This window comes from Parus major, chromosome 10, assembly GCF_001522545.3.
Source record: "Parus major isolate Abel chromosome 10, Parus_major1.1, whole genome shotgun sequence".
NCBI lineage: Eukaryota > Metazoa > Chordata > Aves > Passeriformes > Paridae > Parus > Parus major.
In genome coordinates, this window is record NC_031779.1 from 10,196,658 (window position 1) to 10,212,074 (window position 15,417).

At 36.3% G+C, this 15,417-nt stretch overlaps 1 protein-coding gene across 2 annotated transcripts in view; it reads left to right on the plus strand.

The window, feature by feature from the left end:
* Nucleotides 1-15,417, plus strand: part of TRPM7 (transient receptor potential cation channel subfamily M member 7) — a 51,946-nt gene that overhangs the window by 17,079 nt on the left and 19,450 nt on the right. For both annotated transcript variants that reach the window (XM_015638623.3, XM_033517007.1), the window contains exons 2-17: nt 2,624-2,703; nt 4,132-4,170; nt 4,634-4,832; nt 5,987-6,200; nt 6,732-6,856; nt 7,479-7,650; nt 8,441-8,615; nt 9,376-9,499; nt 9,998-10,070; nt 10,325-10,425; nt 11,302-11,436; nt 12,221-12,274; nt 12,848-12,988; nt 13,482-13,616; nt 14,231-14,511; nt 14,962-15,190. In XM_015638623.3, coding sequence (XP_015494109.1) covers nt 2,624-2,703; nt 4,132-4,170; nt 4,634-4,832; nt 5,987-6,200; nt 6,732-6,856; nt 7,479-7,650; nt 8,441-8,615; nt 9,376-9,499; nt 9,998-10,070; nt 10,325-10,425; nt 11,302-11,436; nt 12,221-12,274; nt 12,848-12,988; nt 13,482-13,616; nt 14,231-14,511; nt 14,962-15,190 — 2,277 coding nt within the window. The remainder of the gene's footprint in view (nt 1-2,623; nt 2,704-4,131; nt 4,171-4,633; nt 4,833-5,986; nt 6,201-6,731; nt 6,857-7,478; nt 7,651-8,440; nt 8,616-9,375; nt 9,500-9,997; nt 10,071-10,324; nt 10,426-11,301; nt 11,437-12,220; nt 12,275-12,847; nt 12,989-13,481; nt 13,617-14,230; nt 14,512-14,961; nt 15,191-15,417) is intronic.

The window sequence follows — 15,417 nt, forward strand, 5'->3', positions numbered from 1 at the left end:
GGAGCTGTGTGTCCTGTTCAGATGATGAAAAAGCTTTAATAAGAGTACACAAATTTTCTTAAACAGTCTGAGAACTTGCATATTGATTTTTGACTTCTGACTTGATCTCCTATTTAACTTAATCTTTAGCTGATGAGGAAATATTTCTTAGAGGTAACTGCTGCAACTAATTTATACTTAACAGTGTCCTCATATCATCTTCCTTTTTCTGGTCATTGCAGGAACATTATGTAATAACAGTTCTTATTTACATGGAAGGCAATACTTCCTACATTTTTAATGTGATTTTTACTCATTTATGGGAAGTGTCCTTTCCCCCCCCCCAAAGAAAACAAGGCTCTGGAATTAAGCAAATTCTGTATAAAATCTTCTTCAATAAAGATTAATGACTATACAGGCATGCCTCTAGAGAGAGTCTTAATTTTACCAAAAAGTTCAAAGTATGTTTTAACAACATTACAGAGCTACTTCTACATAAATAACTGACTTGAGATGACTGATAGATGTAGTGATGCTGTGCTGAAAATGTTTGCACTGCAGAAGAATTTGAGAGAAATCCTTGAAGAGTGGTTAGAACTACATTCATTAAGAGAAAAATTGATGAATGGTTAGTTGTTTTGTTTTGGGGGCTTTTTTTTTTTTTCCTCCTTTTTTGGGGAAGTGTTTATTTTGAAAGGTGGTGTTGGACATTGTGAGCCAGCATTCCTTGTCCCCAGCTTTGATCACCTCTTAATAATAAAACAATATTACGTGGAGCAATTGACGCAATTTCTTGTGGTTTATATTCTTTGGATTTTAACATCTAGTGTGTTATTCCTGTGATCTCTTGCTTCAAGGTGTGGTTTTAGCCAGCTGGCTGAAACATCTAAGTATTAAATTACTCTTCTGTATCTTTTTATATTCTAGAGGATCTGCAGAATAAAGCTTAAATTACTGCAGTGCTAAAGTAATGCTCAATTTAAAAAAATTAAATACAAAAATTCCCATGTAAATAATGGGGACTCAGGCAGGAGAAAGTAGCTTCCAGAACAGCAACAAATTATGACCTTGGCTATTTAATTTATTCCTGGTGTTTAAAGGATTAGTTTAAGTGTAAAATGCACTGTGTGAGTGCTCATTCTGTTCTCTTGCTTTTCCTTCCACGATTCTTTGCTGTGGATTGTGCATCTTTCTGTCAGGAGAAGTGCCTTTACTCTTCAACTTTTCCTACTCTTTGGAAGAGGCTGCTGGCCTTCTTAATGTGAAGACAGGATCTGGAGCAGCAGTTTGTTGCTGTCTTGATAAATCCATCATCAAAGTTCACTGAAGCAAAATATTGGAAGGTGATCATGATGAATAATGTAGGAAAGATCTGCTGAGTCTGGGAAATATTTTGAAAGAGGGTGGGCAGTTCAGGAGCAGTTTTCTGGGGGTCCTTATAAAAATTAACTGGTACATTCTTACTTGTAATAATGTCTCTGTATTATCTTCAACTGATGCTGAAGTTGCAGTGAGTGAAAAATGCATCCATCTTTGCTTAAACTTCTCTTATAATCTTAAATAAAAAAATAAATCTTAATTTCTTCATCACTTCTGCAGATCTCTGATTAGATACCTGTAATATCCATCAGTCTTTTTCCCCTTCTTGTAAAATAAAGCAGTGTGAAATTTATCAAATCTTTCAAAAGGTAAAATGTAAATGTAGTACATTGCTCTTAGCAATTAATACAATTAATGAAGTAATTTTGATGTCATCTCAGTAAGGATTTAAAGTAATATTGCATAAAATGCAAATTAGCCTTCCAAGGTTTTTTCATGGTTTTAATTTCCCAAAGTCCTGTGTGAAGCTTTTCCCCAGTGTATTGCTGAAACATGACATAGACATTATGCATTATGAAGTTGTTTAGCAACTAACTTAAGATTATTATGTAAGATAATGTTGATGTGGTTATTTAAAGCAACTGAAATTAAATTATGTCCAGTGATTAGAATTGTAAGCAACCTTAATTTCATGTTTCAGAACATGTTTCAAGTTTAACCTTAGAACACAGTTCAGAGGTATCAATTAATTTTATTTACTGAAATGAAAAGTTTTTTGATGAAGAACAAAGGTTATGACCTATTTATTGCTAGTTGAAAAGATTGCCAGTGCTGTTAGAATGTTTCCTTACCCACAATTTCAAGATGAAAATTTCTAGATGAAACTTCACTAAGGAGGAAAATAGATGAAATTAGTATTATCTCAATTTAGTGCAGGTAATTTTTAAAAATTTTACCTGTTTATTTTTCTTAGCAAGATAGGATAACAGTGTATCTTAAAATTGTCTGGTGGTTTGTTTTTTTTTTTGTTATACGTTTATTTGCATATTAAAATTTTTGCTATTTGTATGTTAGCTTTAAAAAATATTACTTCTGATTTTAAGTGATTTGTATATACATACAATAGAAATTACATAATTAATGATTCTGGTTATCTCAACTTTTGGAGAGATGTGTGAGATGCTTTTATCAGGTCATACATGGTTTTGTTGGTTTTTGAGAGAGCAAACCTCATATTCTAACTCTTGTTTCCTCAAAAAGCATTTTTCATTGCAAAGATATGTGATTTGTATTTTATAATACTGTCAAATTTTTTGTTTTTCAGTCCCAGAAATCCTGGATAGAAAATACTTTCACAAAGAGGGAGTGTGTGTATATTATACCAAGTTCGAAAGACCCCCACAGGTAAATGAGAAATGGTGCAAGAATTCATTGCTGCTCTTTAATATTAAAAAAGTCAGTATTCTTATGAGTGTTGGACTGTTTTTTCTGTATGAAATACTGTCTTGGGTTTGTGCTTTCATGACTGGACATTGTTGCTCTGTGAATTGGATTTTCTGTTTCTGAAAGTACTTTGGCATTGCAGAAATTTCCAAAAAATGTTCCCCTGTTCCCTTTGCTGCTTCTTTCCCTCCTCCTACTGATGTCTGTGATCTGTTTACAGTGAGGGGGTGTGAAAAAGGAATTTCTGAAGTCAGAAAGTCTCATAGAGATATGTTCTACTGGAATTTAAAAGACATCATTGTAAGTGTAGGGTGAAGTGTGAAAACCAACCTGACAGTGTAGGAAAAAGGGTGAAGAACTCGTAGAAGAATAAAGAAAATCAAGAATTGAGGAGGGGAAAAGATTTACAAAAAAAAAAAAAGGCTGAAGAAATACTTGCTTGTAGGGAAAATATAAGTAAGAACTTTTCAGATTTCATATGATATGTAATAATTTTTCATCCTTAAGTTCTTAAAGGGAAAAAAAAAAAACCCTAGGCTGAAAAATGGGGAAAGATGTTTCTAGAGGGGAGGTTGAGGCTAAGAAATTTTGCATATCTCACATGCTGTTTTTATCTTATCTTAAATTAGAGGTGTGAAATCAAGCAAGTTAGTGATAACTGTAATGTATATCTAGCTGACTTTCACCATGTGTTACAGGTATAATTTAAGAGCTCCTATGATGATTGAGTTTGACGTGCATAGTCATGACATTTGTGTCACAGATAAAGTCAAATTGAAAATAGATTTAAGGCTGTTTTGTCTCCCCATATAGTTTACTATTGTAATTACTAATTTCACATCACCTTTTTTTTTCCATAAGCTTCATATATATGAGAGCAGCTGAGAAACTTTTTCTTCTGAGGTTGAGAAAACTTCTATTTCACTCTTGTTAAGAAACACTTACTAATCTCTTTTGTTATAGCGGGGCAGGTTACTATTTTTCATTTAAGTACTTTGTTTTTAAACAGAAAAACAACTAAATGCTGTAGAATTTTCAAATTATTGTAAATAATTCACCACATTCCTTGAAATCATGTGACATGAGAAGCTTTTAGAATTTATAGCCACAATTGCAGCACATGGAAAATTTGCAAATGCAAACAAAGTAATTAGGAAGCTGTTAAAATTTCCAGAGCATTTAACAAGGAACAAATTTCCAGAGCATTTAACAAGGTCTTCAACACTTGCCCTTTCAGTTGAACCTATTTGTAGCTTACAGTGGACTTTACAACTTTCCCACCACATTTTGTCCTTCAGTTTCTAAGAATGGCCTATGGTTGTTGAATTGCTTACTGTTGTGTGTGAATTATGTGAGAAGCGTAGTCATATCTTTAAATATTCCTTACAGATGCCTTCCAGGATGTCAGATTTGTCAGCAACTTGTCAGGTAAAAAAAGTCTGTATAATTACAATATTTATGAATGTTTTCTCATTAAATAAGTGCTTTCATAATAGGGTTTTCAAAAGTTTTGATCAATATTATGAGTGACAAGTTGGTGAAAGGTTACATATGAAAAAAAATATGAATAATGTTTAAAGCACTGTCTGCAATAAGTAGGTCATGGATTTATAAATGTTATATAAATTTCTTTGCTTCAAAGAAGCAATTTCTCCTGGCCTCCAGCTTGCTACTTTAGTGAGCTTAGTGAGCTTTTGCATAGTAATATGTATTGTAATTGACTTGCTGTAAATATTTACGGCAACAAGGCTCACTCTGGAAATGAGGTTTATCTAATATCTAGAATCTTTGCTTTCTAAATCTGTTCTATTCCTGTTATTGATAAAGGAAGTTCTTTTGTCTTACAATGGTAATATTTACCAAAGCATTCTCGATGTCTGGCTGGGGGCAGGTGCTGCTGTGGCCGCTTGGTCAGACAACACGCTTGTTTCACTGCCAGTCTGGCTATGAAATACTCCGATGTGAAGCTGGGTGAAAACTGCAACCAGGAAATAGAAGAATGGTCAGTGGAAAAACACACAGAACAGACCTCTACTGATGCTTATGGTGTCATCAACTTTCAAGGTGGCTCTCATTCTTACAGGGCTAAGGCATGTATGATGTTCTGTTGTTTCTCTTTTTTCTTTCTCTAACCATGTTGTGCTGAATGCTTCATTTAAATTCTGAAATTGAAGGCTGAAAATATTAACACCTCTGTTGTAACAAACCAGTGCCCTCTTCTATTCTAGCATTTTTGTTGTGATTTGAATTCTTTCTGATTTCTATTTGTAAAAGATTTTTAGTTGTGGTAGAAGTTATTTAAAGCTTGTGCAGTTACAGGCTACAGGGCGTTCTTGTACAGTGTGACTCCTGTGGTCAAACCAAAGTGCTTGAGTGAGGGAGCTGTGTTCTGTGTGCAGCTGGCAGAAGCCCCAAGGACAGTCCAGTGCTCCAGGTCAGATCATCTCTGTGAGAGAAGGGCCCATGGCATGGTTCTTTCATGTTCTTAAAGGCAGTGTATGGGTTCTTTTGTACTTAGTGTAGCTTAAAATTGCTGTAAAACCTTTTCTAGGAGCACAGAAACAGCAGGCAGCCCACACTAATTTCTGCTTCCTTCTGCAGAGTGCAAGTGGGGTTGCTCAAACCAGTTTAATGGAGTGGTGTTGTTTTTTTGCTTAGAACTTTATTCAGGAAAGGTTCAATTTCTGCCTGCTGTCCCCTCCTCTGTTCAATAGCTTATACTGAAGATGTGGCAGCATTGTAGTTGATCAACCATCTACTTAATCTTATGCTGTTAAACACAGAGTGTTAAAAAGCTGCCAGTTTTGAAATTTTCTGTTGAAAAATGTAGGTTTCCTTCCCACCAGGAGCAGGGAGGGAAAACCAAGCAATTGTAAAACTCTTTGCAGGGGACATAAAAGCCTCTCCCAGCAGATGGCAGAGCTTTTATAGCTACTCCTGAATTTCATCTTATTTATAGATCATCCAGGGCTTTCTTAGAGTCATTTTCTAGGTCACTGTGCCAGTAGGATGGAATACCATGATCTTTCAATAGTTGTTTCCTTTCCAAAACTTGATTTCAAAGCTGTCTCATCTGGACCACAGAGGATATAAAGGAAGCTTGTTCATTTATTGCAACTGCTGTGTTTTGAGAAAGTGAATTACAGTTTCCATAGCTAGGAGTAGGATAATATGTTCTGAACATATAATCCTGGTTCTTCTTTTTTCACATTTGAACCTTTTAACTCTGTTCTTGTGCCTGCAGTATGTGCGATTGTCATATGACACTAAGCCTGAAGCTATTCTGCAACTTATGCTTAAAGAATGGCAGATGGAATTGCCAAAGCTTGTCATATCTGTCCATGGGGGCATGCAGAAATTTGAACTTCACCCACGCATCAAACAGTTGCTTGGCAAAGGTCTTATCAAAGCTGCAGTAACCACAGGAGCCTGGATTATAACTGGAGGAGTGAACACAGGTAAGGAACTAGCAAAGAATGTGCATGATTAACTGGATTGCAGTTTTATAAAAGCTGAAAGATTTAATGTATGGATGCATTGCTTCATCTTAAAACAAAGTATATTTGAATGAGTTTGATCAAGTGAAATTAAAATAACTTGTTTTGAACGTGTCTTTGAAAGTGGAATAGCGTTTCATATTCAAAAGAGAAATAACATATAGAGGGACTGGGTTTTGAGCTTTGTTTTGTTTGGTTGATTGTTTTCTGGGTTTTGTTTTGCTTTGACTAAAGGAAGAGCTTAATGTGATTTTAAAAAAAGTACAGTAATGTGCTGGAAACTATTTAGTTCTTGCTAGGCTGATATTTGTTTTGTTGAATGACTTTGTTTCCTCCTAGTAGATGTAGCATGATGCCTTTTCTTTGGTCAGTAAGTTTCCAGATCCTTAAAGGCCTGGTTATGTAAATAAAAGAGTTAAAGGTCCAATAAATATTTGTATTCTTAGTAAGATGTGGCATTCAATGCACTGGAATCTTTTTATGCACGAACAGGTGTTGCAAAACATGTTGGTGATGCTCTAAGAGAACACGCTTCCAGATCATCTCGAAAGATTTGCACTATTGGGATTGCTCCGTGGGGAGTGATTGAAAACAGAAACGACCTTGTTGGAAGAGATGTAAGGATGAATTACCTAACTGAAATAATGATTTACCTCATTTACTTTTGACACATCTGCTCAAGCATGTTTTCCCTTGCTTTGCATCATTGGAATACTTGCTTTACTATGAGGATACACTGACATCTGTGACTTATGCAAGATCGTTACTGTAAACAAGTTGCAAAATGCAAATGCAACAAGGAGGAGCTTGTTCTTAAGTACTTAGTCTTTCCTCCCCCGCCCCCCTGATACTATTGAATCAAATAACAAAAATGTAAAAGTATTACAGAGAATTCATATTTAGAGAGGATAATAAGTTGAAAAATTTTGATGTGGAGTCTTCAGAGCTACTGTTTACCAGAGAAGTTACAAATTTTCCCCAAAGACACCTTTTCAAAGGTTCTTTTCTCTGTTACCCTTCAGAACAGCATCCTTTAACAATACAATTATCTGCTTCCCTGCACAAAGTTCAGAGCTGCAGCTGTTGGTGTGTCCTGATCCAAGATGTGCTTACATGTGTCAGTGCTTCCTTATATGTGTCAGTGCTTGTTGAGCCACCGGTTCTTGTATCTAGTTGAGTTTCACAGAAACAAGTGTGAATCTTTGCAAGTAAAACACATTGTTGTGTGCTTACACTTAGGTGGTTGCTCCATATCAGACCTTGTTAAATCCATTAAGTAAACTAAACGTCCTAAATAACCTCCATTCCCATTTCATTCTGGTGGATGATGGAACAGTTGGAAAGTATGGAGCAGAAGTGAAACTGAGAAGAGAACTGGAAAAAACTATTAATTTGCAGCGGATCCATGCAAGTAAGTAATTCTGGTGCCTGAGGGCTGTTACTGTGGCTTAGTGAAAAAGGTGTTTGCACCAGACATCTGAATGACAAAATAAAAAAATTAAAGCTTTTGTTTATACTTAAGTCAAAAATTGCAAATTTCAGCAGCTGCTCTGGACCCTAATAATTGCTGGTAGAGTTATGATTTCTCTAGGACCACAGAGGAATCCTTTTTGAATAAAGTTGTCTATTTACTTTGTGAAAACAAATTTATGTCACTACTGGGGCTGGTGTGTTGTCAGACCTTATTGTTCTGATTAATTAATGGTTTTGACACTGATCACTTGCAGTTTCACAGTTTGGTGTTTTCCCAGTTGTGGAGCAACACATGTGTTTTGACCCTTATAGGAATGCTTTTGCAATAATTCCCATCAGTAGAGGGTTTCCATGTACCTGTGTTCAAACTGTGTATGCATTGTCACCTTTGAAAACTATTGGGGAAAATGAAAAGAGGAGTTCCATAAAGAAAAATTCTTCAGTTTGTTTGCATTAGCTCATGAATTCTATGATTCTATGAGGAATCTCTTCTGTTTTGTAGACTGTACCCTGTTGTATTGACCAGCTTGTCAGTGCTTGTGTCCCAGCTCAGAACATAAAATGCTTGAAATTGTACATTGCCAACAGTTAATATCTGGCAGGCAGCATTTTAATGCTGATTCAATAGAAAGGACAAACCTGATTTATTAAATATGTAAAACTGGCCTTAGCATTCACTGTACACTTGTGACATTTTTTGAGCTTTATTATTTTTTGCCATTTTCCAGGAATTGGCCAAGGTGTGCCTGTGGTGGCACTTGTGTTTGAAGGTGGCCCCAATGTCATCCTCACAGTTCTAGACTTCCTTCAGGAGAGCCCTCCGGTGCCTGTGGTGGTGTGTGAAGGAACTGGCAGAGCTGCAGATATCCTGGCCTATGTTCACAAGCAAACAGAGGAGGGGGGGTAAGTGCCAGCAGTGCCAAACTGTCACATAACTGCTGAATGGGTCGGGTTGGAGGTGACCACAGTGCACATCCCGGAGCACACGGCACAGGATTGTGTCCAGACAGTTCTTGTCATACACAGATAAATGACAAGATGTACACATGCATGGCATCTATGTATGTCTGTCATCCACAGATGAGTTTTGAGACCATTTCTTTGTGAATCTGTACAAAAGCTTTCTCTGTTTAGTGCAGAAAACACTTGCCTATTTTGAGTGTACCTTCAAATAATAAAATGGACGTGCTTGGGCTCCACAGTACTTGGTGATTTCTAGTTAGTTGTCAGGCTTGCATAAATCCTTAAACACACTGGGTCCTTGTTGCAGGGGCTGCCTCAGAACCTTGGGAGGCAGGGAACGAATGTAGCTGTAAACCAAACAGCTTTGACCGGGGTAGGATCAAAAATGGATCTTATTCAGAGGAGTCACTGCTTATTATTTTGTGTCAAAATCTTTTGGTTGAGAATATCTCAGAACTCAATATGGGAAGGAAAGGGAGAGAGAGTTGAGTTGAGTTTCCTTTTATGAGGCAGTAGTATAGAATTGCAGATTAAGTAACGAAGTTCTTTCTAAAGGTTACCCAAGGTTTTGCCACAGCAACAGTAATAAGCTTATAGATAGCAGGACTTTGAATGGACACGTTGAAACTAATTAAATGCATTGTTGTTATTACTGTTCATCTAAAACAATTGTTTTCCTGCTTGTTTGTTTCAATCTCAGGAATGTTCCTGAGGGTGCTGAGCCTGAAATCATTTCAACCATCAAAAAGACATTTAACTTTGGTCAAAGTGAAGCCGTTCATTTGTTTCAGACACTGCTGGAATGCATGAAAAAAAAAGAGCTTGTAAGTAGATCTTGCCATACAATTTTCTATGCAAGGTAAATGCATTTGTGGACCAATAAAGGTATACTATCAATGCATGCTTAAAGCAAAACCACTTTAAAGAGGTTGTATGTACCCTGAATTCAGGGACTGGTGTCTCATTTGGACATCACATTGTGCTGTTCTGAGATATAATATTATACCTTATTCAGCTGATCATGGTTGCTGGCAGGTTAATCTCTTAATCTGTAATGGGCTGGAGGGGTAAATAGATACTGTGTTATAGACAGCAGTGAATTGTAATCATAGGAGGAAAAAAAGTTAAATTCATTTAACATTCCCACTTAGGAAAACAAAGCAAAATGCATACTAAAGGTTTAAATTGAGCATAGACAGGCTTCAAGGTCCATTGAAGACAAGGTGTCTTTTATGTCAGGAGTTGAAAAAGATTTAAAAGACTGAAGCCAATCACCTTTGCCTGAAAATAACTTTCAAATATGTTTTCCCCATTTTGGACAGATTACAGTTTTTCATATTGGGTCAGATGAACATCAGGACATTGATGTTGCAATACTTACAGCATTGTTGAAAGGTAAGACTTAATTTTTTAAGATCATTTGGAACCTCCAGCTATTATTGATTAGTGTTTATGTGATAGATTATTTATAAAATACCAATAAGAATTGTAAGTCTTTAAACAAAGAAGTATCTGTGTTTTCATTGTGTAATGCTATAACGAGCATAATTTTGTGGTGAATTGCTTGATTTAGCCTTTTTAGAAGGCAAGAATGTTTATCTTACATTATAATTAATTTTAAATTTTCTTCATTGTGTTTGCTTTTTAAGGCACAAACGCATCTGCATTTGACCAGCTCGTTCTTACACTTGCATGGGACAGAGTTGACATAGCCAAAAATCACGTTTTTGTTTATGGGCAGCAATGGCTGGTATGTAATGATCTGGATTAAGCAGAATGATAATTCCTAATATAGAGAAGCACAATTTACTCTAAAGGACGAATCTTGACTTTTGTAGAAAAAGGCTTTGGACTACTGACACATTTATTTTGAGACAGTAATTTGGGTGTACTGCACAGCTTTAAAGCTGTTTTGCTATTATGTATTTGAAAATGCTTCAGAAATTTTAGAAATGTGTCAACTGTTCTGAATAACTAGCAGAGAAAATATATTACAAAAGGTGGAAGCTGAATTCACGTTAGTCAGGTGCTCTTTATTCATTACAGTTGCATTGCCCTAGAAAGTTTTTAAGAAGCATCTAGTAAAATGCACTGTTGGCAGTGCTGCAGTGTCTTTTGAGGGAGAGACAAAGATGTCTGGTTTTTGTAGTTAGAGTTTGAGAGCTACCTGGTGACTCTTGCCTTTTCTCCCTATCACTGTAAAAATAAAACATGAGCTTATTGAGTCTGCAGTCAGAAGTACATACTGTGTAAGGCTTACTGATTGCCATGATGGTTCTGACATCTTTGAAGCAAATTGTGCTTTATATATTTTATGTTTTTATATTTTATGTTTTTATATTTTTTGGTTTTATCCTGTATCAGCCTATGAGAACACCTCAGTTATGTTAAACCAAATGTCTCCTTAGTCCCACTGTCTCAGTAGGCAGTATGTATAGAACAGTCCAGGTCTTCAGGGTATTCTCCCATCCTGTAATTGTTCAGGGGATATTCTGAACCTAGGGTGACATCTTCATAGACATGTAAAGTTTTTCCAGCCCTGTAAATGAAGGAGGTTGATACAGTATCTAAGCTCACTTTTTTACTGCCTCTCTCTAGGCTCTACCTTTTCACTTATTTGTTGTAGGTTGGCTCCCTGGAACAGGCTATGCTGGATGCCCTGGTGATGGACAGAGTTGCATTTGTGAAACTTCTGATTGAAAACGGAGTAAGCATGCACAAATTTCTTACAATTCCCAGGCTGGAAGAACTTTATAACACAGTAAGTAAATGATTGCTTTTTAAGCTTTTTTTAGAGCAGTTTTTTAGTTGCTCAGCCTGTTGTGTCCTGGCTCATGTACAGCAGTGTGGAGGTTGTGGGATGTTGGTAGGGAAGGCTCCTGTGCATGAGGTTGGAGTTGGGAAGTGGATGCACAGCCCCAGCAGCACCAGAATTTCCTGTCAGCAGGGTGTTTATCTGTGTTTGGTGGTGGGGATAGACAGTAAAGGGAAAATTGCAGCTCTGCTGTGGACACACAGAGTGTGCAAACCACAGTGGGGAAGAGAATGTGAGAAGGTCCTGTGGGTGAAACTTGTGCCCAGAATCTGAGATCTGTAGGGCTTCACAGGATGGATTCTGTCTGTAGCAGTTAACATCATAATAATTCTAGAAAGAGTTTAATTTTTCAACCTGCATAGTTATAATTATTACGCAGAAAAATTTTGTTGCTGTAGGTGTTGATCTAAGAATTCCAAGGTAATTTTGATAATGGTATCCAAAGACAGAACAAAGAACCTTCCACCAAAAATTAGCTGATGTGAGTAGTACACAAATATGGCTTAGGTTTGTGTTAAGTCTCACTCTGTGCTTTTGACCAAAAAAAAAAAAAGAATTCTTTAGCTAATGAAGTGCTGTAGAGAAGCCTCATTGATAAGTTTATTTATTTATTATATTTATTTATATTATATTATATTTTTATATTTTAAATTAGTTTTTAAAATTAACCTCTTATGGTGTTGCACGTGAATTGCTCATTCCAAAATTTCCCCTCTCTTTTGTTATAAAGAAACAAGGGCCAACAAATCCAACACTCTTTCATCTTGTTCGGGATGTCAAACAGGTATGCTGTCCATGTAAAAAAATCTGTCAAACTAGCAGTTATTTTTTGTTAATTTCTTGTATTTGATTATCAATTTGATCTGCAATTTATTAGTTGAATTTTATTTTAAGTATTAAGCTACCTCTGCAGACATTTTGGTAGTTTACAATACTTCTGTCTGTTGTATGCTTGGTTCCCTGTTGCCTAAAAGATGTTACACTTAAAGAGTGTTATCTTTCATCTTACTTTTGATTATTTTCCTTCTTGGAGGGATTGAAAGCTGATGCTCCCAGCATGGAGAAATTTTGCCTGTTAAAACAGTAGACAAAAGATTCCCAGTGCCTCCCCTACCAATACATGAGTATCTATTCTGTTAGGGGAGTTCATGTAGAAAAGAAGGTATAACCTGGTCTTTCTTTAAAAATAATAACTGTTGAGCCATGTAAATGCTTTTTGGATTTTATGTTGGAGGTTTTTTAATCATGAAAAGATTTTTTTAAAAAATTATTATTTAGAGCTGTGATAAAGTAGAAACACTCTAAGCAAGTTTAATATTATATCTTCAAAAAGCAAAAATACCTTTTGTATTCCTAGGGAAATCTTCCTCCAGGATATAAAATCAACCTGATTGATGTGGGACTGGTTATTGAATATCTGATGGGAGGAACCTACAGATGCACCTATACAAGGAAACGCTTTAGAGCAATATACAACAGTCTCAGCGGGAACAATCGGGTACGTGCACTTGGGTAACAGCCCATTTGTTCTCAATTGAAAAAACCCAAACCCTTGTGTTTTGTAGAATGATTGAATCCATGTTGGTTTGTTCTTCTTGTCAATGGACTGGCTCTTTTAAATGCAATAGTAAGGGCTATGAGGGCAGCTGAGAACCATCTTGGGATTAAGGACAAACAACTGGGTTTGTTCTCCTCAACCTTATTCTAGCATATCCTAATTCCTTGTCTGTGATTCCCTCTTTTCCTCCTCACAGGGGAAGAATGGATGCTGCACATTCACCAGGACACACAGATTCACCAGGGCTTGGGATACAGATATTTTAGCTTTTTGTGCAAGCTACACTAACCAACAAGTGTAACTGCCCATTTAGTGACTTCTTAAAAATAATGAAAACAAACAAGAAACCATGTTAAATATCCAGTGAGAATTCTCTTTGTGCTGTTGTGTAAGTTCATCAATGTTTCAGTAACCAAACAACTTCTTGTTGCAGAGATCTGGACGAAATCCTTCAAGTACTACTCCTCAGATGTGTAAAAGCCATGAGTCTTTTGGTAACAGGGCAGACAAGAAAGAAAAAATGCGCCACAATCATTTCATCAAAACCGCGCAGCCGTACAAACCAAAGGTAAGGGTTGTGATGGGAGCATGGTGGGGTTTATTTCAAGTGCTGAGAGTGGGGAGCCTGCTGGAAATCCAAGTGCCACTGGAGTGTGAGTAGCAGCAATTGCATTGACTTTGGTAAAGCTGGAATTTCAACCTTGCTTTTGTCTTTGTTTCTAAACTGCAGCTCTTTTACAGGATTCTGTAAAGGGTGTTTCTCTTTCTGTATAGTAGTCTTGTGGATATGCTTTGATAGGTTAGGGACCAAAAAGCTTATCTTTGACAGAGTTCTAGTAATGAGGATGAGATTCACATGGCTTAATAAATGGAGCAAGATTTGGCTATGTGTTACTACTACAAGCAGTTTCCATGAGTTTTTTTATTTGTATGTAGGTATATTAGTTATGGCTTTTCTTTGATCTATAATTCAAATTAATTCAGTCTCACAGTTATTAAAATGAATTGTACTTAACTGAAGTTTTTGAACAAAAGTTCCAGCTGCTTTTCAAGTCTTCAAAAATTCTTTTTTCTTTTTTTAATTATTTATAATTTGGTATTGGATCTCTCAGCATTTTATTTCAAGTTACATAAAGACCAAGTATAGCGACTTAAAATGTGACTTTGTGGTTTTATTTAAAGATTGACACTGGTGCAGAAGAGGGAAAAAAGAAAAGAACCAAAGATGAAATAGTTGACATAGATGATCCTGAAACAAGACGTTTTGCTTATCCCCTGAATGAGCTGTTGCTGTGGGCAGTGCTGATGAAGAGGCAGAAGATGGCTCTTTTCTTCTGGCAGCACGGCGAGGAGTCCATGGCCAAAGCTTTGGTGGCTTGCAAAGTCTATCGGTCCATGGCATATGAGGCAAAACAAAGTGACCTTGTTGATGATACTTCGGAAGAACTGAAGCAGTATTCCAAGTAAATTACATTCCTATTCAAAGTATTTTCTTGACATCTGCAATAAAGGTAGTGGGCTACTTATGGACAAAACACAAATTGTTCCGTGAGCACACTTGAAAACAATTATGTTTTGCAAAAGATTTAAGCTTTAGATTAGATATTGCTCTTTCTTGAGGGCTGTTAAAAGTCTTGTTTTATAGTCAAATTAAAAGGAGACTCAATGTGCCATTTTCTTCTGTGTAATTTCTGTGCGTGTTTAATAGCTGTTTTAGCATGTGTATGTTTTTAACAGAAATCACAGATTGATGTATTGTGGTTAAAAATTACGGTGTCTCTGTACAGAAGAGACAAATAATAGTCCCTTCAAGCTGTGCAGGTTGGGAATTTGTGCAAGAAAATTCATGCTAAACTCACGGTCATTTCTATAGATACTATATTTTGTTTTGTTGGTTTTTTTCTTTATTTTAGTGAGTTTGGTCAGCTGGCAGTTGAGCTGTTAGAGCAGTCCTTCCGACAAGATGAAACTATGGCAATGAAACTACTGACTTATGAGCTTAAAAACTGGAGCAACTCCACTTGTCTGAAGCTGGCAGTGTCCTCGAGGCTCCGTCCGTTTGTAGCACACACTTGCACACAGATGTTGTTATCAGATATGTGGATGGGAAGGCTGAACATGAGGAAGAATTCATGGTACAAAGTAAGCACTCTTGCAGTTTATTCATGTAAAAAGGGCCAGTGGAGTTTATGTTTAAAGGGAAGGAAAGTGTGTGTTTAAATGCTGTTAGTGTAAAGCTTTCACCACTATAGCTTTTATTAATAAATCCTGTAAACCAGTCTCCTATAACATAATCAAAACTGGAATATTTGTTGTAAACGCTTCTTTTGACACTCTATTATCTTTTCAAATAAGGTACAGAAATATAG